Source organism: Phoca vitulina, unplaced genomic scaffold, assembly GCF_004348235.1.
Source record: "Phoca vitulina isolate PV1807 unplaced genomic scaffold, GSC_HSeal_1.0 scaffold2, whole genome shotgun sequence".
Lineage (NCBI taxonomy): Eukaryota > Metazoa > Chordata > Mammalia > Carnivora > Phocidae > Phoca > Phoca vitulina.
Genome location: NW_022589705.1, coordinates 51,618,904 through 51,645,191, shown reverse-complemented (window position 1 = coordinate 51,645,191; position 26,288 = coordinate 51,618,904). Strand labels below are relative to the sequence as shown.

At 37.5% G+C, this 26,288-nt stretch overlaps 1 protein-coding gene across 2 annotated transcripts in view; it reads left to right on the top strand.

Moving 5' to 3' along the window:
* PATJ (PATJ crumbs cell polarity complex component) overlaps positions 1–26,288 on the top strand; it is a 346,204-nt gene that overhangs the window by 127,324 nt on the left and 192,592 nt on the right. For both annotated transcript variants that reach the window (XM_032427605.1, XM_032427611.1), the window contains exons 23-26: positions 6,819–6,890; positions 8,108–8,285; positions 13,651–13,761; positions 18,013–18,090. In XM_032427605.1, the coding sequence (XP_032283496.1) occupies positions 6,819–6,890; positions 8,108–8,285; positions 13,651–13,761; positions 18,013–18,090 (439 nt within the window). The remainder of the gene's footprint in view (positions 1–6,818; positions 6,891–8,107; positions 8,286–13,650; positions 13,762–18,012; positions 18,091–26,288) is intronic.

Sequence of the window (26,288 nt, the reverse complement as noted above, 5' to 3'; positions counted from 1 at the left end):
CCTGGATCTGTTGCCTCTTGCTATGCTCTAGGGGTGGTAGCTATTGAAGAATTTTTTGTTCATTGGTTACAACTTAGTGGGACTCATGAGTGTAAGCCTAACAGGCCCCAAGAATCAGGCAATGTAGAGGTGTCCCCTCTACAGGAGTCACAAATATTGGGGCACCAGATTAGGAGTGTGAGCTCCTTTTTGGGTGACACTGATTATTACAATCCCATGTGACCAGGAACATGAGCTCCTCTGGCTTCTAGCATCAGATGATCAAGAGGACTGGTAGTAAGAGGTCAGATGCTCCTTGAAAGTAGAGATCTCTAGGAAGGGGCCTCTGGGCAAGCAGGGTGTGATAACTCTGGAGGGTGTCCAAGTGATTTTGTTCCGAGAGAGCACAAGCAGGGGGACCGGCAGGCAAAGGGAGAAGCAGTCTCCCTGCTGAGCAGGGAGCCCAATGTGGGACTCGATCCCAGGACCCTGGGATCATGACCTGAGCTGAAGGCAGACCTTTAACCAACTGAGCCACCCAGGTGTCTCTCCTTCTTTCCTTATAAAGCCACTTGAGATCCTGTCTTCAGAATCCACCTGGCTTCAGTCTTTTTCTGACTCATCTATGTCATCACCTACTGCCTAAAGACATATGGGTGCCTGTAATGGGGAACATGCACATTTCTCAGACTAATAGCAGATCTGTAATATAGATACATCATAGGTACTGTTCAAACATTTCCTCTGTTGTCTGTAGCTACATGACCCTGAGAAGGTTTCCCTCGTGTCTGTATTTCCTCACTTATAAAGTGGGTAGTTCTTTGAGTTAAATAAGTGTGCATATAAAGGACTTCATAAAATGCCTTGAACAGAGCTTAATGAAAGGTTGGCAGTGATGCTAGATGACAAGGATAGACTTCATGGGCTCAGAGGTTTCTAGGGCAGTGTTCTTTGTTGCGTTTATTAAAACATTGGACGAGATTGTAGTTCTTTTGTGTGGGTGTGTGTAATGAGTAGGATCAACTCATAGTAAGGAAAACAAGGTGTCGGAGCCTAAAACCTGGGAAGATGAACTTGAGATGAAAGACTTGTATTTAAAATTGAAAAAAAAATCATGTTATATGTATACTAGTATGCAAATGAAAATAAATGTTTTCAGGTATTGATCCTTTGTTTTGAATATGGCAGGTAAAATAGGAGGGGGGTGTCGTATTTGGGGAAAGGATTAAATGAATTATTGTTAAATTTTGAGCCCCAGTACAGTGCCTGGCATGTAAAGCCTTCTAAGGCAATGGTGGATATCTAATAGATTTATCTTTGAGGTAAATTTTGTGTAGATTCAGAACATTGGTAGGAGGCTGAGGATTAGGGGAGAATAAATATGTACATTTGAGCAAAGACTACTCTGGAGTGTTTGAGTTGGGAGGAAAACGGGAGATTTCTAGTATAATGCCGTTGGAGCTGTGGTCTGCTCTGCAGGCGAAGACAAATGTGAAAAATTAGGACAAGAGGTACATAGAGCATTACACTAATGTGTTTGAAAATATAATTAGATCTTTGTTTACTAATTTAGGCTCTACAGAAGGCCAAATGAGAAGTAAATTTGATATAAGAAAGCAACTTACCCATTATGGCTTGAGTTTTTGTTTCTTAACAAAACTCTTAAGCACAGTTTTACATATTTATATAAAATGCACAAATTTTAAGGGACAGTTTGTTTAATTTCGATAAATTCATTCACAGCCTGATGAAGATATTACATCCATCACTCCTTGGCAGTATCCTGCCCCGGGCAACTACTAATATGACTTCTAACACCGTAAATTATTTCTCCCATTCTAGAACTCATGTAAATGTTGACATACAGTAGGTACTTTTTTGTGTCTGGCTTCTTTCCCTCAGCGCAGTCTGTGTCCTTCTAAACTTTAAGGGAATGCCTAATTCTTTATGTATACTCGTGTCAGATAATAATTTGCTTTGCAACTTCAAAATCACAGTGTAACATCTGTGTAAGTAGCCCTACTAGTGTGAAAAACACTAGTGCCTATTGTCCTGTTTCCTGTGGTGTGTCATACAAAATTACCATATAGAATCTGTATTTAAAGAGGAAAAAAATCTCAAGATAGTTCAGTTACAACCAAAACTCGTCCTGCTTGCATCATTTTAGAGTGCGGAGTTTACTTGACACACATTTTGACTTAGTACTTAGTAGGTAGAAATTTTATATGAAAGAAGGTACGTTGGAAAGAAAAGGTCTGATTCATCTCATTTTTGTATGATGCTGAAAATTTGATTTGCCTAGAGATTGTATATCATCGAATCTTACATTAGTATCCACTTGTTCATTAATGGGGTGGTCCACCTTTCCCCCCAGTTCTGTTAAAGTGTTAACTTTGTCCATTTGTTATAAAGGTCAAAAATAAAAAGCACTGTTTCTATTGGATGGTTAATTCCTCTGGGGAAAATTGGTTATAAAACTCTGGATCAAAGTGTAAGAAGTACATTTCATTTATTTTAACATGAGATTCTAACTGATTGAGCTACTGACCATATTTAATCAGCGCAAATTATAAAATTTGAGGTCAGAAAACCCTTGTTAAAGTTTTAAATATGTTTGTGTAAATTTAGATCTTGATATATGCAGTAAAAATATTTTACTTTCTCAGTTAATTTTTAATTTGGGTTAAAAGGTATATGCATTCATCAGTGTAAAGTAACCACATTAGTTTGTATAGTTGCTCATCTCTTGTGATAGTATTTCCAAAATAAATCACACTATCTAGATAAGCTTTTGCAAGATGGTTTTTTGTTTTTTGTTTTTCGTTGTTTTATTGTACTTTAAAGATTTTATTTTTAAGTAATCTCCACAACCAACGTGGGGCTTGAACTCGCAATCCTGAGATCAAGTCACATGCTCCCCCAACTGAGCCAGCCAGGTACCCCTAAGCTTTTGCAAGTTTAATCTCTCTCTAGGTATGAAATAATCTGAAGAAAATATGTGTAAACTTCCTAAAGAAATATAATATGCTTTGAAAAAGTCAGTTTCTTCCAACAGAATAATCCTTTTGTTACACTATCAAAACTAAAATTTTGCATATTCTAGACAGTGTTTTCTTTCCCCCCTTGGTTGTATGTGAAAGCCAGCTGTTTTGGAAATTTTTGGTTTTCATTTTTTTAAATGGGGAAACTAATCGTCCATACTAATGTTAAAACTTGGTTTCCATTCTATTTTAGGTTTCTAAAAATTGAATAATAGTAGCATACATGTACCATAGTAAAAATACCTATGTGGGATTTTCTTCTTCTTCTTCTTCTTAATGCCTCTTATGAACTGTTTTTGCTCACAACACTTCTGACACCAAATATGTGAGTTTTCCCCTCTGCCCAACTACTGATTCTCTGGACACTAACTGGTGTCTTAAAATTCAATTCACTTCTGACACTAGCTACTCAGAGTTAGTGCTGATTGCACAGTCTAAGGACTTAGTCCCACAAGACTGTCCTGACTTCAGATGCCCGTCACAAGGTCCGTGTTGCTAGCTGTGCTTCTGACCAACCAGCTACAAATTGGGAGTTCCCGTGATCCCTTTCTCAGGTTTGATGATCAAAACCTTTGATTTGCTAGGATGGCTCACAGAAATTAGGAAAGTGCTTTACTTATGCTGACCGGTTTATTATAAAAGATACAACTGAGAAATAGCCAAATAGAAGAGATGCATAGGGCAAGGTATGGAGGATGCACAGAGCTTCCATGCATTTCCTGGGTGCGTCCCCCTTCCCCTCCGCCAGTACATCAATACCTTGATGTATGTGCCAGTCTGGAAGTTCCATTATGTGAGCATGATTGGTTACATCGTTGGCCATTGGTGATTGAACTCCATCTCTAGCCCCTCTCCTCTTCCCAGAGGAGGGTGAGACTGAAAGTTCTAACTAATCATATGGTTGTTGTTGTGGCAACCAGACCCCGTCCTGAAGCTGTCTAGGGCCTCACCAAAAGTCCCCTTACTAGCATAATAAACTCAGGTATGGTTGAAAAGGGCTTGTTATAAATAACAAAAGATGATCCTATCACCTCTGTCACTTGAGAAATTTAAGGGTTGTAGAAGCTCAGTGCTTCTTATTATCACACCTATTACGATTTGGGATACAGGAAAGTAGAAAATGGAGAGGAGGAAGGTTTCAGTGTTGATTTGCTTTTTGGATTTTTAATTGTAATCTTCAGTTTATATTTAAAGGGGAATTCTAAAATACAACAGAGTGGGGTGCCTGGGTGGCTCAGTCAGTTAAGTGGCTGCCTCTTGATTTTGGTTCACATCATGATCTCAGGGTCGTGTGATTGAGCCCTGCATCGGGCTCCAAGCTCAGTGTGGAGTCTACTTGAGGATTCTCTATCCCCCTCTCCCCCTCCGCCAGCTTGCATGTGCTCTCTCTCTAAAATAAAAAAATAAATCTAAAAAATAAAAATAAAAAAATAAAATACAGCAGAGCATGAAGATATTCCTTGCAGTAATAGCCATATTCCAGGATATAATCTCAGTGTATCATATTTGGGATAGCAAATAAATTACATCAATAGCATGGGCTATTAAGATGCTATTAAATAAAAAAAATGATGATTATAATACACAGGGAAAATTTTGATACAAATTCAAACGAAAAAAATTGTAAAGGCAATGAATGTTAAGCCTCAATTAAATGCCAGTCATATATCATTTAATCCTTACTATTACATAGGGTAATCAAAATATGGAAGTTTCTGCTATCACAACTATCCAACAAACATATATGCACATGTGCAAAGAACAATGTAATGTGATAAATAAAGACTTCACTTAAGTTGGTAGAATCATGGGTATCATTTAAGGATTGCATTCAGCTGCTTATAAACAAACACCCCACTTAGTGTAGCTTAAACAAACAGGGCCTTAATCTTTTTTATGTAAAAACCCCTGAAGAAGGTGATCTGTCAGGGTCTTAAAAACCTTCTTCTTTCTGCTCTGCTGTTTTCTTAATGTATTGGTTTAGTCATTGTTTCTTCATGATTTTAAAATGGGTGCTTCACCGCCAATGTCATCTCTGCCTTCTAGGCAAGAAGAAAGGGAAGGTCCTAGAAGAAGCCTCCTGCCAGATGATTCTCTCTCCATTCAATGAGTTTTTTCTGGAAATCTCTAGGGACTTTTACTTTTATTTCAGAACACAACACCCAGTTACCATTAGCTGAAAGGAAGTCCAGAAAATGTATTTCTTTAAAGCTGGGCATAGTGCCACCTGGAATAAACGAGAGGTTATGTTGGTAAGGAAGGAGGGAGAGGACATTAGATAAGTAATTGGCAAGTATCTGCCAAGCTCTTTTTCCTTGAATATTGTGATGCTTTTAATAATAAAAAATACACTGTCTGAGGCAAGAAAGCCATCTGGTAGTGGGTGAGATGTTAATGGCCCCTGATGATCCCAGTTCCTTTTTTTTTTTTTTTTTAAGATTTTATTTACTTACAAGAGAGAGAACGAGGGGCAGAGAGAGAGGGAGAAGCAGACTCCCCGCTGAGCAGGAAGCCACATGCAGGGCTCCATCCCAGGACCCTGACTGAGATCATGACCTGAACCGAAGGCAGACGCTCAACCGACTGAGCCACCCAGGAACCCCACGATCGCAATTTCTTAACTGATTTTTGGATTGTCTAGATCCTTTCAGTTTTCACTTTCTCACTCCGCCTTAAACCATTATATCCTAGAAAGTCTGTCTGTAGAAGCAGCAAATAGGTGGAGTTTTGTTACTTTTTATGGGACTTATTTCAGAGTTCAGAGACAAATGCAGCACTGAAACTTTGTGTGTTGCAACATAGATTTGGATATTGTGAAGAGGTTGTGTGCTCAGGAGCCTTCTGTGAGCCTCAGTTCCTCATGTGGAAAATATAATAGTATTACCTGCAGTGCTGCTTCACAGGGTTTTTGTGAACATGAAATGGAAGAGGTGGTGCCTTCATTTTTGTGTAGAGTAATACAACTTACGCTGTCAGACCTATTATCTCATTTGGCGGTCCGGAGTCACACCCCCATTTCATGGTGCAGGTTAGACTGGAGCTTAGGACTCCTGACTCCTCCTTTAGATAATGTATGGTAATGTGTCTACCCTATTCAATAGCATTACCTTTGTAGGTATTCTGTAATTCAGCATTTTATGTTGTTATTTCCATACTAACATAACTTGATGGGTGAAAGTATGGTGGTGGTAGGTGGGAGGATCGAATTAGATCTAACAAAAGTAAATCTCTCTGTAAACTGCAGAGTGATGGATAATGACACAAAACATTCATGGGATACAAATGACAAGGGAATTATTTAGGGTCAGGGTGACAGATCTAGAAAGAGGGATTGTGCTTACCAACTGTTTAGCCATTTCAGCTATTGATGTTGATTTATGCTGGAGTGTTCTCTTTGCTGGTCCATCAGTACCAAGTTTGAAGGAATATATTTCCTAATTTATATGTTGATAGAAAAACAAATGTGATATTGTACAAATCAAACACAGATTTTTAGAAAATTGCATCTAGAGTGTCACCAATAAAAGTGTTTATAATAGTTCTATGACTTTTTGGTGACAGGTGGATATTTATTGAGTTGAACATTAATGTTCTGGTTGATGTATGTATTTTATTGATGTAAATATTTTAAAAGCTTAAAAATTAAGAACTATTTAACTACATATAGATTGTTTAATTTTGAAAGTTTCTAGGAGCCTTTAATACAACACTGTGTTTTACAAGTTGTGTGTTTTTTCTTTTCTTTTCTTTTTTTTATGTTATGTTAATCACCATGTTTTTTCCTTTCTCTCCCCTCAGTGAGTTACCTGAAAGAGAAGAAGGTGAAGGAGAAGAAACTCCAAACTTCAGCCACTGGGGTCCACCAAGAATGTATGTTGATGACATTATTGGCTTTCTCAGGAGAACACAATCAGTTAGTTGCTCTTAAATTTCATAGTGTCATGTGGACATGTACTGATTGAGAAATTGCCATCATCCACATGTAGGCTGGCCTAAATTTTAGTTTTGTCTTATCTAGGGATTTTTAGCCAGGCAAAATGACTATAATCAACATTAAATGGAAAGTTTTATCATAGTTTTTCAGAAAAAGCAATTTACAAATGTCCATGTATGATAGTAACCAATGGACTAAGTATACTTTATTATTGCACCACTGCCTTGAATACAGTAAAATTTCTTCCTTTTTTTTTTTTAAATAACAGCAACAGTAGTTGAGGCTTCTAGCATGTATTCATTTATCTCTATCCTCCTCCTCTTGTGTTCGTCCAAGTTTGTGCCTTGTTTGAGCTAACAGAATATAAAAGTCTTCCTTAGGTGCTCTATTCTGCATGCATTATTAATCCCACAGTACCCACCCACATGGTCTGTTTTCTTCTTGCACTTCTGTGTTTTGTCTTAAAGACTCTTGGGCGCTGTTTTCTGAACTACTTTTTAATTTCAGTTAATCATTGGCCACATCTGCAGTCTGAGTAAAATTCATAACCATTTGAAGGGCAAGTTTTATTCCATACTTTATTTTAAAAAGTGATGTGGAGGTAGGAAGAAAAGAGAGCCTGCCAGCTTTAAGAGCAAAATCTGTCCCCTACTTAAAGAAGCACAGGTTAAACCTGCTGACTGGAAAAGGCAGCTAGGGCAAGAAGCCTTTTAGTGGCAAATTTATTTTATTGTGAAAGTCTGTGCTTTTTGCCAAAATGATAATATGCGACTTTCTTGATTCCCCCCCCCCCCCCCATTTGTTATTTCCTTCATCCATTCTTTGCTGATGTTAGGGATATAGAATTAAAGAACTAATTATAGAAAATATATTGTGGTAGGAGATGGGAACATTAAGGCCAACCAAAATCTCTGAATATTAAGAGGGTGTATTTATTGTTTTAGAAATCTTTTTCCAAATTCAAGCTTTCACGTGCGCCATGAATGATTGATAATGTCCTATAATTTTGGAACTAGGTACAATTTCGAAAATTGTAAAAATATATTCATATAAAATATGAGTTACAAGGATATGGTCCAAATCGAACACTTATAGTGACCGTCCAACAAATTATATTAACTTGCTCATAAGTGAATTTATTTTCTTTTTACAGTGTTGAGATATTTAGGGAACCCAATGTGTCTCTTGGTATTAGTATTGTTGGTGGACAAACTGTTATAAAACGCCTGAAGAATGGAGAGGAACTTAAAGGTATATTTATCAAACAAGTTTTAGAAGACAGTCCAGCAGGAAAAACAAATGCTCTTAAAACAGGAGATAAAATACTTGAGGTAAGTGATGTTAAAATTCCGTTTTTGTTTGAAACCTACTTTAAGACAGTAATCATTTAACTGGAAGTCCTTCCTTCATTTGTTGTTGGTATATGTGGATACAATTGGTGTATTTTCTTTCAATGCCCTAGTTTGTATGTTGTTTGCATAATTTTATGAGATTCTAAAGTTGGGGTGGTTATCATGTAGCATAGACAAAGGATCAGCTGACTAAAAAAACAATTTTACAATTTAACAGAATGAGTCAGCTCGTTAGCATTGTGTTTCTCCCATAGTCTTCAACAAACTCTAATTTTTTTCATCACTTAAAAATTTCTAATGTTCTGCTTTTAAATTGAAGTATAGTTGTCATACAATGTGACATTAACTTGCAGGTGTACTAGGTATAGACAATTCTGTACATTATGCAATGCTCGCCACGGGTGTGGTTAGCATCTGTTGCCATACAACATTATTACAATATTATTGACTATATTCTCTATAACAAGCTCTACATTGTATAAATATGTGTCAGTGGGATAGCCATGCTCATCCAGCCTCCATTGGAGGAAGGGGTGACTCCATTGTTCACATGCGGTAGGCTTTACAGAGCAGCAGAGTTTAGGGCACATCAAGGCGCTGAGAATGTCCTGAGGTCTGAATCTCATACATTTGTTTGCACTGGGTTTATTGGATGGACATGATATTAAATAGCTTCAATCCCAGAATCGTGTTCTTGATACATGCTTTATGATGCTAAACTTCAGCTGTGGTGCTTTAGTTCTGATAGAATGAAAAGAGCCCTGGAGGTCACGGGTTGAAGTCTTGCTTGTGCTGTTTATTTTGTATCTGTTCTTGGACATATTATTAAACCCACCTTATTCTCAATTTCGAAATAAAATGGAAATGAGAATCTAAAACCCATAGCATCATTGTGAGGATTAAAGCCAAGAACTGTGTAAAATTGCTCTGAATATACAAATATTAGGTTATATTTGTGTTTTTGAAATTAAAAGAAGATTTCAAACACACTGGGGTTATCGCAGTGAAGAAAATGAGCAAAATTCCTACTCTTAGGTTATTTACATGGTAGTGGGGAAGATAGATAACGTACGTAATATGTAGAGTGTTAGATTGTAGTAAATAGCAGAAAGATAAGGAGGAACGAAGGGCAGTGGAGGTGCTGATTGCAACCGATAGATAGGTTATGGAAGATGATGTTGGGACAAATACAGGAAGTGAGAGAGTGAGCCATGTGGATGTATAGGGGAAGAAGTCTCTAGGCAGAAAGAACTAAAATGCTTAAGCTCTGAGGTAGGAGTTTGCCTGACTGTGTTGAAGGAACGGAAAGAAGTCCAGCACCACTAATGTAGGTAGAGTGAGCAAGAGAGTGTGAAGAGAAAAGTCTGAGAGGTAATGTGAAGCCACATCACAGAGAGCTTGGAAAGTTGTCCATTCTAGAATTGTGAATGTGTACGTATTTTAAAAGGATTACTCTGACTTCAGGGGCAGGTGGGGTTTCCTTTATTTAGTATTTGCATACATAGCACATTGTTTTTTTCATTCCTTCATTTTTACTCTTGTGATTTTGTTTTAGTTGTATGTTTTGTAAGCAACATATAACTGGATTTTGCTTTTTTAAATCTACCTTGATAATCTTCATCTAGTAAATAACTGACACGGATTCATTTTTTACTTTGATTACTGATATATTTGAACTTAGTTTTTAAATATGTATTCTGTGTTTTGTGTGGTCCTTTTTCTTCCCCTTAACTTTCTATTTTGAAACAGTCAAAGGAAATTGTAAAGAAATGTACAAGGAGGTCCCAGGTGCTCCTCCCTCAGCCTCCCCCAGGGTTACTGTGTGACACAGCTGTGGTACACGAGCAGAACCAAAATACTGATACGGGCACAACACCAGTTACACAGGCACTGATGTATAACTTTGTGTATTTTTATAGCTCTACGCAGTTTTATCACATGTGTAGCCTTGCCTAACCACCCCCACAATCAAAGAGACTCAGTGTATCACTGTAAGACTCCCCTGTGTTGCCCTCTACAGCCGTTCATCTCCCCTGCCATATCCCCCCATACCCAACCTCTGGCAACCACTAATCTGTTTCTCCATGTCTATAATTATGTTATTTCACAGTTGTCACATAAATGGAATTATGTGTTCTGAAGTTCATTTAATTTGTTGTGTCCATAAATAGTTCATTCCCTGTTATTGTGACTGAATACTTCTGTGGTGTGCAGGTACCACAGTTTAACCGTTCACTCACTGGAAGACACCTGGGTTGGGGTGCCTGGGTGGCGACTCTTGGTTTCGGCTCAGGTCATGATCTCAGGGTAGTGCAGTCGCCCTTTGTTGGCTTCCGCGCTCAGCGGGCAGTCTGCTTGGGACTCTCTCTTTCCCTGTCCGCCCACCCTGCCCCGTGTGCTTGTGTTCTCCCTCTTTCTTTCTCAAATAAGTAAATAAATCTTTAATATATATATGTGTGTGTGTATGTATGTGTGTGTGTATGTATATATATATGTGTGTGTGTGTGTGTGTGTGTGTGTATATATATATATATATATATATATATATATATATATAAAAAGGCACATGGTTTCCAGTTCTTGGTTATTATGAATAAAACGTCTATAAACATTTGTATACAAGTTCCTAAGTGAAAATAAGTCTCCATTTGTCTGCAGTAAATGCCCAAGAATGCAATTGCTGGTTGTATGGTAAGTCCATTTTTAGTTTTGAAAGGAACTATTTTCCAGAGTGGCTGTACTATTTTACATTTCCACCAGCAGTATATGAGTGATCCGGTTTCTCCACATTTTCACCAACATTTGGTGTTGTCACTATTTTTCATTTTGGACAGTCTCATAGGTAGATAGTGACACCTCATTGTTCTGAGTTTCCCTAATGGCTAATGATAAAGAACTCTTCATGCCATCTGCACATGTCCTCTTTAGTGAAATGTTTGTGCATGTCTTTTGCCTGTTTTCTAATTGTATTGCTCATTGTTTTATCTTTTTAAATTAGGTGTTTTCCCCTTCATCTTTCCTGCTTTGAGTTGAATACAAAGTATTCTCTTACTTATCCATCACTTTTATATACTAATAAGAACCCACTGTTTTATCCCAGATTTAATAATTTCTTTAAACCCACAGCAGATTTGAAATGTTAACACTTTAATATTTATTTTGTCAAGCATATGGAGTCATTTGTTTACTTTTTTCTTCCTGTGAAAAGCATTACTCATTTGTTTTGTTTTTAAGGAAAGCTTAATAATCATTTCTCTCTGCCTTGAAACAATTGCATAAAGGAGCTAGATCTGTATAAAGAAGAATTTGTTGACCTGGGAAGTTAGCAATTAATTTAATTTTGGGAAATGGGTCTTACCTGTGTGAATGGACATACTTCTGGGTTATACATTTAAAGCTGAGAAAAACTTAAGATTATATTTCTGCTGTAATATAACAGAATTCCATTTTTTCCCTAACTTCCTAACTTCAGTGATTCCCATTTAACCCTGTGGAAATGTGTGTTGGGGAAACAAAAGCTGATTATTACTCGAAGATGAAATGGTTCTATAGCTTCTACTTCTCTTACTGTTGAATGTTTTGGGGATTAGGTTATTCATAAGAAGCTTCACCAAACTGTTGTGATAGCTTTTAAGCTTCAGTTAAATTTTTTTTCTCTATTGGTTTACTATTATTCATATCCTTCCTGAGTTCATATGGGAAAAGATGTTTTCACAGAAAAGAGGTTTTCACAGAAGAGAAGGTTTCATTAAAACCTTCCAGGGGATATCTGTCAGAATAAAAGGCCAAAGTTCTTGCCACAGCCTGTGTGTGGTCGTGTGGCTTCAGCTGCCTCCCTGACTCATCTCTCTGCACTCTCCCTTGCACTGGGCGCTACACTCACCTGCTTTTAAACCCCTCTCCCACACTGGGCTCCTGTCTCCTACCTTCGGGCCCTTACCTCTATGTCCCTCAGCTTCAGGTGGGCTTGCTTTTCTCCTCACCGTGCTCTGACTCAGTGATTGATCATCCTCATCACTTCCAGCTCCTTGGATCCCCTTTGCTTTTACTGAACTTGTCTGGGGAAACCACATCCTAGTTAAATGCAACTCTTGGCTTATTTCAGGTCCCTAGCGTGGCTGGAGAAAATAACCAGCTAGGCTGTCTGGTCTCATTTTAAATTCATGAGCTCCTTCTCAAGTGAGTCTTTAGTTCTGCCTTGCAATCCTATAATACTTCCCTAGTTGTTTCACTCTCCTGCTTCCAGAGGTAACTCCTTCACACCTCCTAAACTGCCTTTCTCCATTTTAATCTCAGTTTATGGTACTTATTTCTTATTTCATGGAGAAAATAGAAGCAGTACAAAAAGGAACTTCCCCTTGCTCTGGCTGCGTGCCAAATCTTTTTTTCTAACTGTATCTGTAACAACATATGAACTATTTGTGCTTCTAACTAAAGCCAGTCTCCGTAACTTGTGCCACGGCAGTCATTCCCTCTTCGGTGTCCGAGGACTCACTTCCTCAGGTGTCACTTCTCTCTCTCGCATGCATTTTCCCTCTCTGCCACACCATGATTACTGTAATACCTCCCATCTTAAACACAAAAGCCAACCTTGATCCCACAGCCTTATCCACCTACATTCCTGTTTCTTTGGTCTCCTTATGGCAAAGAGGTATTCACAAATTGTCACTATCCACTGACCATAAGCCACCCCAACATTTATTAAGGCTTTGTTACATTATCGGTTTGAAAAATTGGTTCTGTTAAATATGGTAGATACAGAATGCTCTTGGAGATTTTGGACATGTTTGCAAGTTAGGATGTCTGAAATTTGTATGATAAGGAGCTGTGTATACTTACCCCAATTTACTGAACAGAGAACACTTTTAGTAAAAACCTATGGATATTTTCATAGTTCTTTTTTAAACATAATTTGAGAAATGTTCAACTACTCAATTAAAATAATGGACAATTTGCTTAAAATATTGTACTTCTCAATTTGAGAGAAGAGTCCAGACCGCCTTCCCCTGTCCCCACTCAGAATGCTGTGTTTAGTGGCAGAGGTGACATCATAGCTCAGAAACTTCTTAAGGTTCTGTCACTGACCGAACTACCTATTTTGGATAATTATATTTAACCAGGGCTGTTATTATTAAGATACTTGTCTTACTTTTCTGGAAGGTGGAATGTTATTTTCCTTAAACATGTTCTTAAACAAGCTTTTTATGGGCAAATCTTTTTTTTTTTTTTTTTCTCCTTTTTTTGGCTTTGGTCTAATTCATTAGACTGGCTCTTCTCATCACTAGATAATACATGTGAACTCTATAGCCTTTCTAATTGAAATGAAATTACTTCTCTGTTTTAGGTGTCTGGAGTAGATTTGCAGAATGCCTCGCACAGAGAAGCAGTGGAGGCCATTAAGAATGCGGGAAATCCTGTGGTGTTCGTTGTTCAGAGCTTGTCATCCACTCCAAGAGTAAGCTTTAGTTGATATTTTCAAAAAATTTAAAAATACTCTATATACCTATGGACCAAGCTTTTGCCTCCATGTATTTTTCCACTTATTTTCATTTTGATCCTACTATTGCCTAGAAAACGCATTACTTCATAAAAATTTAGTTATTAACTTCACTTTCCCTTTTTTTTTCTTTGATTTTGGTCTTTTGGTTAACTTTGAGTCATTCCAGTCTGCCTTGGTCTAAGTCACAGGCTATGGAGTCAGACCTGTTTTCCATTCCTTAATTCCCTGTTGACCAGCTTTGCTGACTTAGAGACAAGTTACTTAACTTTTCTGAGTCAGTTACTTTATTTATAAAATACTTGGAACATAAAGGGGGTCAGATATGAAAACGTTCTAGAGGTACCTCCATGCTCTGTGTAGTTTTTAAAGAGTATAAAAATGCAGACATGGTGCATTGTTGTATGTTCTGTTGGACATCCTGAATTCAAAACTAGCAGTATTTAATCATAACACTTTTATCTGTAATAAATTACTCTTTCGGTATGGAATTAGAACTTTGATACATAGATGTCAGTGGCAGGATATGTATTTTATTTCGCAATATGCAGCAGAAATATCACCCCTAAGCCCTGTGACTGGAAGAAATGTTTATTTTTCCTTTTTATAGTGGAAGACAGCTGTTCAAAACATAGGCACTTCTGAACAGTAGAAAAACTGCATTTTTTAAAAATGCTTTTCAATAAGTGATGCAGTGCTTTTCGACCTTTTGTATGTCAAGGCATACAGGAAATAATATTTGTATGGCAACCTGGGCGAACAGATGTTTGGCGGCCCTGAGGGTGGGGGCGAGGCATCAATACATTTTGACATACTTGTAACCTGCCTGCACACAGGGGACTACAAGCTCACCCCCCTGGGGCAGCTCTGCTGGGGTGCGCTCTGTTGCAGTATGACCCCTCCCAGTCTCGGTGCTGTGTTTACACCGACAAGACTCACCGAGAATGGTGAACTGAATCACGTCTTCTCATTTTCATACAATTTGAAATTTGGGGGAATACACTTTTTAATTTTTTTTTGGAATCCAAGTTTTTGGAATCCACCTTTTAGCTCTTACAATATTGAGAAGGTCATTGAGGCTATCACTTTTATTTCTGGAAACTGAGTTCCATAGGAAAATTGGCCAAATTATTCCTTGCCAAATGGTACTTCCAAAGAAACAGTTTTGAGCGAGAATGAGCCAATTACTTGATACCTTTAGGTGGCCACTTCTGACTGCCCTGCCAAAAAATATTCAAAGCAAAAAAAGGAGGTTATAAAGTCAACCAAAAAGTCCAAGCATGCATTTAATCCATCCTTTGCTGGTGAGCTAAGGTGGAAATTATCACTTAGATGACACAAACAGTGCAATTTCTTTCACTGCTCAAAAAAAGAATTAATCTTTTTAGCATCATGTCATGCTCAAGTCACTTATTCCCCGTGCAGCACAAGAGACTGCCACATTGTGCATTTAGTTCATCAAGCACTGAACTATCTTTGGTTCTAGTCGAGGGAGTACATTCAGGTGATGGAGTAAATTTCTGTGTCCATGACTTGTTCCATTTTTTAACAGAAAGTGATTCCTTTTTTTTTTTTTTTTTTTTTTTTGGTAAGATTTTATTTATTTATTTGACAGAGACACAGCGAGAGAGGGAACACAGCAGGGGGAGTGGGAGAGGGAGAAGCGGGCTTCCCACAGAGCAGGGAGCCCGATGCAGGGCTCGATCCTAGGACCCTGGGATCATGACCTGAGCTGAAGGCAGACGCTTAATGATTGAGCCACCCAGGCGCCCCACACAAAGTGATTCCTGTTGAATGAAGTGTTGGAAGGAATCAAGTTTCCTATCTTTGCAGAATGGCCCTCTCTTTGGCTTATTCATTGTTGCAAGTAGTATTGGTCATCACAGGAATAGAAAATACAGTCAAATGCTTAATCATTTTCGACCACTTTACATTAAACTTTGAGACTTCCTGGAAAACCCCAAAGAAGTCATTTTCTGACATTGGGATCATCAAAGCCCCTATGTCTAAAGTGCCCTGGTCACATGGAGATTGTCATCAACATCATGAATTGAGCAGTGGTGTTTATATTTGTACTTTTTTTTTTATTCTTTGAGTTATATTTTACTTTTTTATATTTGTGCTTTTAAAAGATGCTTTCGGAGTATCACCAATATATTACCTTTTTAAGCTTTTTCTCCTGAATTCCGCTGGAAAGAAATGTGTGTATCCACTTAGATTTATTTGGCAAATGCTTACTTGAGAGCAGAACTGATGATTTATACTGCACTCTGCTACAGAAAGTTTTTATGCCAGGGTATTTTTTCCCCCACTTAATAACATAACTACATTTCACATACTATTTTTCCACATTTCAAAACAAACCTGTTTGAAATTGGGATCATCATTAAATTTCATTAGATTTATTATCCTATGCTGCTTTCTGTTCCCCTGTATTCCATTTGTTCTTCCCTAATATCATGGTTTCATAATGGCACCTTTTTAAACTTTATGTGTACATTTGCATATTAAACATATAAAAATAGTTTTTACTTTCACAAGAAACATGCTGTCTTCTACTTTTATTAAAGATGCAGTCTTCTTGGTGAGCCTTTTGTCTTCCAAATTTGGCTAATGATACATTTACAGAGATTTCTTTCTGTGCTATTCAAAAAAACAGTGTAAACCTTGTGGGTGGCAGCTGACATTGTTTCTCATCCCAGAGCTTCTGCTGTTCAGCTTCAGCTGGTTTTTTCCATGGTTTGAGAAAGTAGGTCCAGTGTGGACAGGTATTCTGACTTGTCAGGAAGGCAAAGTATTTTGTTTTAAGATTCATCAGGATAAGAAATACCACCAGGTTTTGAACTTGGGCCTTTGATGGTCCCAATGTTATAAAATGACTTCTTTTGGGGTTTTGCAGAAAGTCTCAAAGTTTAATGAACTCGGACATGGACTTGGATTGTTGTTTGTATTAAATAGAGGAATAAATACTAAGCACTAACAGTGTCTGTTCACATACAAAACATTACATATATGTTGATCAGTGTCATTACTATTTTCTTTCTATCTATCTATCTATCTATAAGGAGGCTCCATGCCCAATGTGGGGCTTGAACTCATGACCCTGAGATGAAGAGTTATGTGCTCTACCAACTGAGCCAGCCAGGTGCCTTTGTTGTTTTTTATTTTTATTGAAATGAAACATTCCTGAGACTTTCTCATTTATTCCAAAATCAGTTTATTTCTTTAGACTCTATATTAAAGGTGAAGAAAATTTAATCTTAAATTGCATTTAGAGAGAGGTGTTTTTTGCTCTGTTTTGTTTTGTTTTTTAAATTACCCCTAGGCAGGCAGTTTCTTTACATTTCTGGGAAAGGAGATTTTTTTCTTAACCTTCATGTCTGTCATCAGATTCTATGCCAAGATTATTTGTGTTAGCTATTTGAGGAGCCTTAAAACAAAAAAGATCACTAAAAATTTTATATTTTCCCAAGATGTTTCATAGATTGTTTTGTAAAAAGAAATGAGTCAAAAAGTAAACTATGCTGTTGGCACCATTGAGAATTAAAAGTATTTCTATGAAATGGAACTATTTTGTTCATGTATAAACATTTATTGAGTGCAGCTATGTAATAGGTTCTTTCTGGGCACTATGTATAGTGATAAATCACTAAATTCCAGCTCTCATTGAGCTTTTATCCAGGGATGTAAATAGATTTGTAATTTATCTTCATGCTAACAGTAATAGTGAAGTATTTCTTGAGTGTGCACGGTATACTAGATAACATACTTGAATTGGGGTACAATGATGAATAAGGTAAAACTATCAAATAAATGGTGCATCCTGTGTTCTAGGGAGAGGTCTATGTAGGTCACCCCTGAAACTATTTTGCAAAATGAGATGTTTGGATGATAATCAGTGTTGTGATTTTTTTTTTTTTTTTTGTCATCTTCATTTTCACTTTCTGGATCTACACATATTGTGAGTTTATTGTTCTTTGATGTTATATACACACACACACACACACACACAATATTTTGAGTCATCTAGCTTGTAATATTTTTCAGACTGTATTGTTTGCTTTGAATTATACTTCTCATGTCTTTACTTTTTAGATGAAGTCAGAGACTTAGTTAAGTAAGATTTTAACTTTAAAAATTAAGAAATGTAATGATTGTGACATTTAAATGTTTTATTCCTCCCCCCCCCCCTTTTTTTTGTGGTCATAGGTCATTCCTAGTGTGCATAACAAGGCTAACAAAATCACTAATAACCAGGACCAAAACACTGAAGAAAAAAAAGAAAAGGTAACTTGAACCTCTCAAGCCTTTAAAAAATGTTTTTGGTGTCTTTTTGCCTATCTGAGCTGCAGTTAATGAGAATGGTGTTTTGACTGGTAATCAGGCTAGAAGGACTGTGTTATAATGTTTCCTTCCTATGAATATAACTGGTTCTGGCCAGGATGAAGGCCAGAAACATAGTGAAACATAGATGCATAAATGTGATAAAGCACCAGTCATCCCTCGTCATTGTTGTCTGTCTTTCCTGTTCAGTTGGGCTAGTTGTCTGTCCGTTCCCAGAAAATGCCTCTTACTCTTGGGAACTTATGGGACGTTGATCTTGCTGTTCTCTCAGCCTGGAAATCCATTTCTCACATTGCTCCTCCTTTTATCCTCCAAGGAGGAGCTCAAAGTTATCTCTACTGAGAAAACATTCCTTACCATCAATCAAAATTAGTCATCCATTCCTGTTTTCCTACCTCTATTCTAGCAGTTAAGTCGATCTAAAATTTATTTTAGGATATGCTATTAGGTAGGGATGAATTTTTATTTTTTCCTCATAAAGAGAACTATCCTACTGTTTAAAATAGGCCCGCCTTTACCTACTGACTTGTAGTGCAACTTGTACTAGCTCAGGCTATCAGGAGGGGTCCGCTTCTGAACGTTCTCTTTGTTCCCCATGTCTATCCCAGCACAAATGCTATAGTAGCTCAGTTCTTAAAGCCTAATGATAATAAATGTTGTTTTCTAGTAGAGCAACTTCCTTTACATATTTCTTCTTCTTTAGAGGTGTCTTACCTGTTTGTATCCTTTTTCTTTTCCCTATGAATTTTAAGACTAGCTTGTCAAATTCCACAAAAAAATCTCTTTGATGATTTTGATGGGAATTGTATCATATCTGTAGATTAATTTGTAAAGAAATTACATCTTTATGATATCCAACCTTTTTAATCATTTACATGGTATATCTATATATTAAATTCTTTTTTTTTTTTTTCAATTTTATAATTTTCTTGAGAAGGTATTGTAAATCTTTGGTTTATTCCTAGATACTCTTACATTTTGTATTGCTTTTAAGTATTTTATTTTATTATTATTTTTTTTTAAAGATTTTATTTATTTGACAGAGAGAGACACAGCCAGAGAGGGAACACAAGCAGGGGGAGTGGGAGAGGGAGAAGCAGGCTTCCTGCGGAGCAGAGAGCCCGATGTGGGGCTCGATCCCAGGACCCTGGGATCATGACCTGAGCCGAAGGCAGACGCTTAACGACTGAGCCACCCAGGCGCCCCGCTTTTAAGTATTTTAAATTGCATTTTCTGTTTGTTGCTAGTATGTAGACATAAAATTGATTTTTTTATGTATTTATTTGACATCTTGTAACATTATTCCATTATTCTTTTTTTTAAATCTTTTTTAAAATTATATATTTGAGAGAGACAGAAATTAGAGAGAGCATGAGCAGGAAGGAGGGGGAGAAGCAGACTTCCCACAGAGCAGGAAGCCCGATGTAGGGCTGGATCCCAGGACCCTGGGATCGGGACCTGAGCCAAAGGTAGATGCTTAACCAACTGAGCCACCCAGGTGCCCCCCATTATTCTTTTATAAAATAAAATAGTCCAATGCAGAACACTGGAAAAACTGAAAGACTGAAACAAATAAAATCACTCATAAACCCACCACCTAAAGATAAACTTACTAAATATTTTAAATACTATATGTAGAGCCTTCTAGGGTCGTTATGTCCTCTATAAATGTATATAATTTTAATAAGAATATGGATCTCAAATTCTAATACTATGTAGAATTTTATTTCTGGATTTTCTGTCCATGTAATAATAATCACTCTGGATAAAGGCATTTTTCTTCTCCCCTTTTTTCCAATCTTTTTATATTTACTAAAACCACTGTTTAATAAAGAAGTAATAATAGCTAACATTTTTGTTGTTTTTCCTCCTGATATTTAAGAAATTGCTTTTTTTTTTTTTTTTATAAAGATTTTATTTATTTATTTGACAGAGAGAGACACAGCGAGAGAGGGAACACAAGCAGGGGGAGTGGGAGAGGGAGAAGCAGGCTTCCTGCCGAGGAGGGAGCCCCATGTGGGACTCGATCCCAGGACCCTGGGATCATGACCTGAGCCGAAGGCAGACGCTTAACGACTAAGCCACCCAGACGCCCTTAAGAAATTGCTTTTAATACTTCACCATTGAATATGATGTGTGCTGTAAATTTTTGTAGATGATCCTTCAAGTTAAGGAAGTACCCCTTTCATTCTTATTTTGCTAAGGATTTTTTTTTTTAAGATTTTATTTATTTATTTGACAGAGAGAAACACAGCGAGAGAGGGAACACAAGCAGGGGGAGTGGGAGAGGGAGAAGTAGGCTTCCCGTGGAGCAGGGAACCTGATGTGGGGCTCGATCCCAGGACCCTGGGATCCTGACCTGAGCAGAAAGCAGACACTTAACGACTGAGCCACCCAGGTGCACCTTTGCTAAGACTTTTTATCATGAATGGCATTGGCATTGAATTTTATCAGATGTATTATCCATTCACTGAAATAATTGTGTATGTATACATTTTTTTCTCCTTGAATCCCTTAATGTGGTAAATTATAGTAATAGATTTCATAATCTCAAACCAATCTTGAATTCTTGGATTAAACTTAATTTGATCATTCCCCCCCCCCCCCCCCCCACATTGCTGGCATTATTTCCTTTAGAATTTTTGCATCTGTGGCTAGGAATGAGATTGGCCTGGAATTTCCCATTTAAGTGCTATTCTATCTGCTTTTGAATATATGAGACTGCTAAAATGAATAGTAGGTGTATTTCTTCTTTTTTAGTTCTCTGAGCATTTGTGTAAAGTGGTAATTATTCATTCCTTAAGTCTTTGGTCACACTAGCCTGTGAAGCCATTTTGGGCCTGGGTTTTCTATGTGGGAAAAATCTAAAATGCTTATTGGTTCTTTAATAATTATGGAACAATTCAGATTTTTCTATTTCACCTGGAGTCAGTTATGTCAGTTATGGTTATTGATTCTTTTCTAGGAATATTGATATCACTTAATTTTTTACATTTGTTGGTATAAAGTTTATCTTTTTTTTTTTTTTTTAGATTTCATTTATTTATTTGACAGAGAGCACAAGCAGGGGGAGTGGCAGGCAGAGGCAGAGGGACAGGGAGAAGCAGGCTCCTCGCTGAGCAGAGAGCCTGACGGGGCGCGGTCCTAGGACCCGGAAATCATGATCTAAGCTGAAGGCAAGAGGCTTAACTGACTGAGCCACCCAGGTGCCCCAAAGTTGTTTATTAGCTTGAATTATCCATGCTCTATCCATAGTTCTTTTCTTTTTTTCTTTTTTTAAGATTTTATTTACTTATTTGAGAAACAGAACTAGAGAGAGAGAGAGAGCACACACACAGAGGGAGAAGGGGAGAGAGAAGCAGACTCCCTGCGGAACAAGGAGCCTGATGCGGGACTTGATCCCAGAACCCTGGGATCGTGACTTGAGCCGAAGGCGGACATTTAACCGACTGAGTCACCCAGGCATCCTTTTGTTCTCATCTTTATATTGCCTTACTTTGTTTGGTTTTCTTCTTCTACTCACCCCACCCCCACCCCGCCATAATCTTTAGATAGTGGTAGAGTTTATTAATTTTTTAAGACCATACATTTCCTTCTGAGTCATTCTTTACGTCCCAAGATTTTAAGTTGAATATCTATTATTCAGTACTGTTCTTTTTTTAGTCCCCACAATTTCTTTTTACCCAAATTTATTTAGAAATGTATTTTTAAATTTCCACGTGAATGGTTTTAAAAACTTACTATTTTCTAATGTATTTCCATTATAATCAGAGATTGTGATTTATGTAACATTCTTTTACATTAGGTGAGACTTCTTATGGCCTATCACATTCTCAGTTATTATAAATGTATATCTGTGATTTAAAAGAATAGCACAGTAGTTTTTCTTTTTAAAGATTTTATTTTTAAGTAATCTCTACACCCAACATGGGGCTCGAACTCACAACCCCAAGATCAGGAGTCACACCGACTGAGCCAGCCAGGCACTCCTAACATGATAGTTATTGGATATAGGTTTATATACAAAGTCACTAGAGCAAATTAATTAAGTTATTCAGATACTCTACATACTTACTGGCGTTTTTTGGGGGGCGGGGTCATTATAATCTAACAATCTCCCATTTTGATAGTATAATTAGTCTATTTTTCATGTGGTTTTTCAGTTTTTATTTTATACTTTTTCAAGTTAATTTATTAGGTGTCTACAAGTTTTAAATTATCTTTATTCATATGTGACATTATTTAGTAATGCCCAAACACCTATTTCATCTAGTATCACTGAATCTTTGCCAGCTTTATTTTTGTGTTTGCCTGGTTTTTAGCTTGGAAATTTTTGAGCCACACACAGAATGAAATCAGGTCTCCAACCTGAGAGGGTCTGAGCTTGTAAGGAATTCTGAGGGAATACCTTTCTTCTTTTTTTCCACCTCAAGCTAAGGCTAACGCCAGGAAATAACCTTACTATCTTCTGTGGTCAAGATTTTGGTTTGTTTGTTTGACTTGTTGTTTTTTTTAAACTTCATCCATTGTAGGTTTCACCCTGTTAAAGGAAAAACAAAAACTATAACTGAATTGAACACTTGGGAAAACTTTATTTGTGGACATGTACACAGGGCTCAATCAAGGTTCCTTGAGGATTTGGGGGGAAGGGTTCTTAAAAAGGATAAGAAAAAATAACATTAGATTCCTTACCAAATTATAGGGTTGTATTTTAGCTTGGTTGGCCACCTTCTTTGAATTGAGATTTTAATCACATAGATTATAATCAGATTAGCAGTAGCATATGCTGTGTGTTCAGGATTGTGTAGTTGTTTTTGGCAATCACTAGTAGACACAGATAATATGTAGATTCCGGAAGACCATGGTTATGGCTTGTAGAAATACTAGTTATGTACATGATCCAGGTCATTACTTGCAGAAATCTTTCTCAGCCTTTGCAAGGCAACAGCCTTTATTTACAGGGATTAAATGTCTAGAAAAATAAAACCAATGCTGACAAAAAGGAGATTAGTAGTTCAAGAGAATGGAGGACCAGGGAAAGGGGCAGGAAGGAGGAGGGATTAAAAAGAGGCACGGAGAAACTTTTGGGACTGATGATTATATTCATCATCCTGATTATGATGATGAATTCACATTGTACACTTTAAAATGCGTGTATTTTTTCATGTCAGTACATAACAATGAAGTTTTCATAGACAAAAATTCCCTGTCCTCCTGGAGCTTTCATTCTAGTGGGGCAAGGCAAACAATGGAGAATTCGGTGACTACTACCTTAAAGCAATTTGGGGATAAGACATGAAGACCCACAAAATGTGGCATCTGAGAGGGGCTGGAAAAGAAGCCCCATGAAGACAGGGAGCTCATCTGTCTCATCATTACTCTGTCTCCGTTGCCCAGAACACTGCCCGGCCCCTCATAGACACACAGTATATACTGGCTGAGTGAGTAAAGGTCAAAACAAAACAAAACACCTCTGGCTTTAGGTCACCAGGAATGGCACATACCCTCTGGGCAAATGCCGCCTTCCTGTGCCCCATTTTACCTTACGATTTGGGATTTATGGTTGTTTCTGGCTTCAGTCACATGTTACAAAAGCACATTTTTTAAAGTTTATCTGTCATCTTTTTGTGGTTCAGATGGATTTCTCAGAATAATTAGTCTATCCTCTTGCTGGAATTTTGTCAGTTCATATCTTTTTTTTTTTTTAAGATTTTATTTATTTATTTATTTGACAGAGAGAGACAGCGAGAGAGGGAACACAAGCAGGGGGAGTGGGAGAGGGAGAAGCAGTCTTCCTGCCGAGCAGCGAGGCCGATATGGGGCTCGATCCCAGGACTCCGGGATCATGACCTGAGCCGAAGGCAGACGCTTAATGACTGGGCCACCCAGGCACCCCTTGTCAGTTCATATCTTGATTCAAAGATCTGAGCATTCATCAAATGTCTATTGGAATCCTATATATAGTGTGGCAGTTAAGACTGCAGCAGTCTGAGGATATAATGTCATAAAGGAAGTAGACAAGGGATTAGTCTGTAGGGACATAGGTAATAACCACACCCAAATGAATAAACTGGTGACTAATTTAATTACTTTAGGGAATAAGGTAATTTAGTTGATTCAGGATAATTCCACTTAAGATCCCAGGAAGGAAAAAGATAAATATATGGTTCTTATCAATTTTGGCCTGTTCATTAAACCAAATTGAATCTCAATACAAAGCAAGGATATTTGCATTCAAATTTTAAAAATGCAGTAAGAGCTCAGTAATAACCAAAAGTCACGAAAGTCGGTCCAGCTGAATTCTTTGGTATAGAGAATAACCACTGAGTTAACATTGCAATGAGAGAAGTCATACCAGTGTCTGTGTCTCTATTACAGGATGATGTTTCAGTGGTTACAAGATTGTACTTAATTGTTTTCAGTGGTTACAGGATGTACTTTACTGTGTCTCTTCTCTGAAATCACAGTTTACATGCCAAGCACTATACTACCTTCTGGAATGATGAAGCATCTTTACTCCAAGAGGTGCACCAGTGAATGTGACACGTAGTAAATAAATAGAAGTATAATTATGATGATAGAAGCATGCGCAGGATGCAGACAGGGGGACCTTCCCAAAGTTGGGAGGTCAGATGATTACAAATTATATTATCTCTTTAAAAAGTATCATTAGAAGTAATTCCTTTTATGCATTATTTCCTCCTTAGTACAAAAGCAGTGCATGTTCTCTAGAATTACCTAGATAATCAAAAAAGACACGATAAAAAACACCTGAAATGGGACACTTGGGTGGCACAGTTAAGTGCCTGACTCTTGATTTCGGCTCAGGTCATGATATCAGGGGGCTCCATGCTCAGCCACAAGTCTGCTTAAGAGTCTCTCTCTCCCTCTCCCTCTGCCCCTCTCCCCACTCACTCCCCCCACATAAATAAATAAATCTTAAAAAAAAAAAAAAAAAAGTACCTGAAGCCAATTACTAGGACAGGTGTAGGCTAGAAATCTAAATTTTGGCTTGAGATCATTCACATTTTAAAAAAAGAGAGTGTGACTAAGAAACTAAGTTACCCCCCCAAAAAAAACCACAAAAAAATACATAAACAGGTCTTGAATAAATTCCTAGTTTTTTTCTTGTTTTGTTTCAGTTCACTATTGTCTGTGCTGTTTCTCATCACAGAGTGTGAAATGACAGGCCATCAGCAGTCATAGACATACTAATATTAACTATATCCTCGTAACTCTGGTATTTTCCTTCTAAAATTTTCTTCAGGTTTACATCATATATTCTTTGTCTTAAAGGAGTCACGGACACGAACATAAGTGGGAGATGTTCGTTCACAGAGAAGTAGTCTCCTACTGTTAGTTCTCTTTTCTTTTTATGTACTACCCAAATGAAAGTGTCGTCTCCCACCAAACATAATAGTCCCTAAAAATACAGTCATGTTAAACTTATAAAAATGTATCTATTCCAAGTAAGTACTTAAATGGAGTACATTTTATTATATTTAAATTATTCCTCCGTAAGGTGTGTGAAGACATGCATCTATTTCAAGTGAGAAATCTGGACATGCTAGAGCCTGGGGCTAAGGAGAACCTCATGAAGGTTTTTGCAAAGATCAAAATCATTTCTTGTGATCTTCCTGGTGGCACTTAGAATGTTACAGGATGTGCTCTTTGATTATCCTTTTTTTTTTTTTTAAGATTTTATTTATTTATTTATTTGACAGAGAGAGACAGCAAGAGAGGGAACACAAGCAGGGGGAGTGGAAGAGGGAGAAGCAGGCTTCCCGCCGAGCAGGGAGCCCGATGCGGGGCTCGATCCCAGGACCCCGGGACCATGACCTGAGCCGAAGGCAGACGCTTAGCCAGATGCAGAGCCACCCAGGCGCCCCATCTTTGATTATTCTTAACAGCAACAGATAATAGTGTTTTCTCATGATATTCCACATTGTGTTAGGTCTTAGAACTACCTGACAGTACTCTGCAATATGTACATGTATCTGTATACATACATAGCATGTAGACATGTGGGGATCATGCAACATTGTTGTAAATGTTTTTACAGTCTTACATATTTTTGCGTTATACACCACATCAATAAGATCAAGGATATCAGGAAGAAAGTAGAACTGTTTCTAAATTTA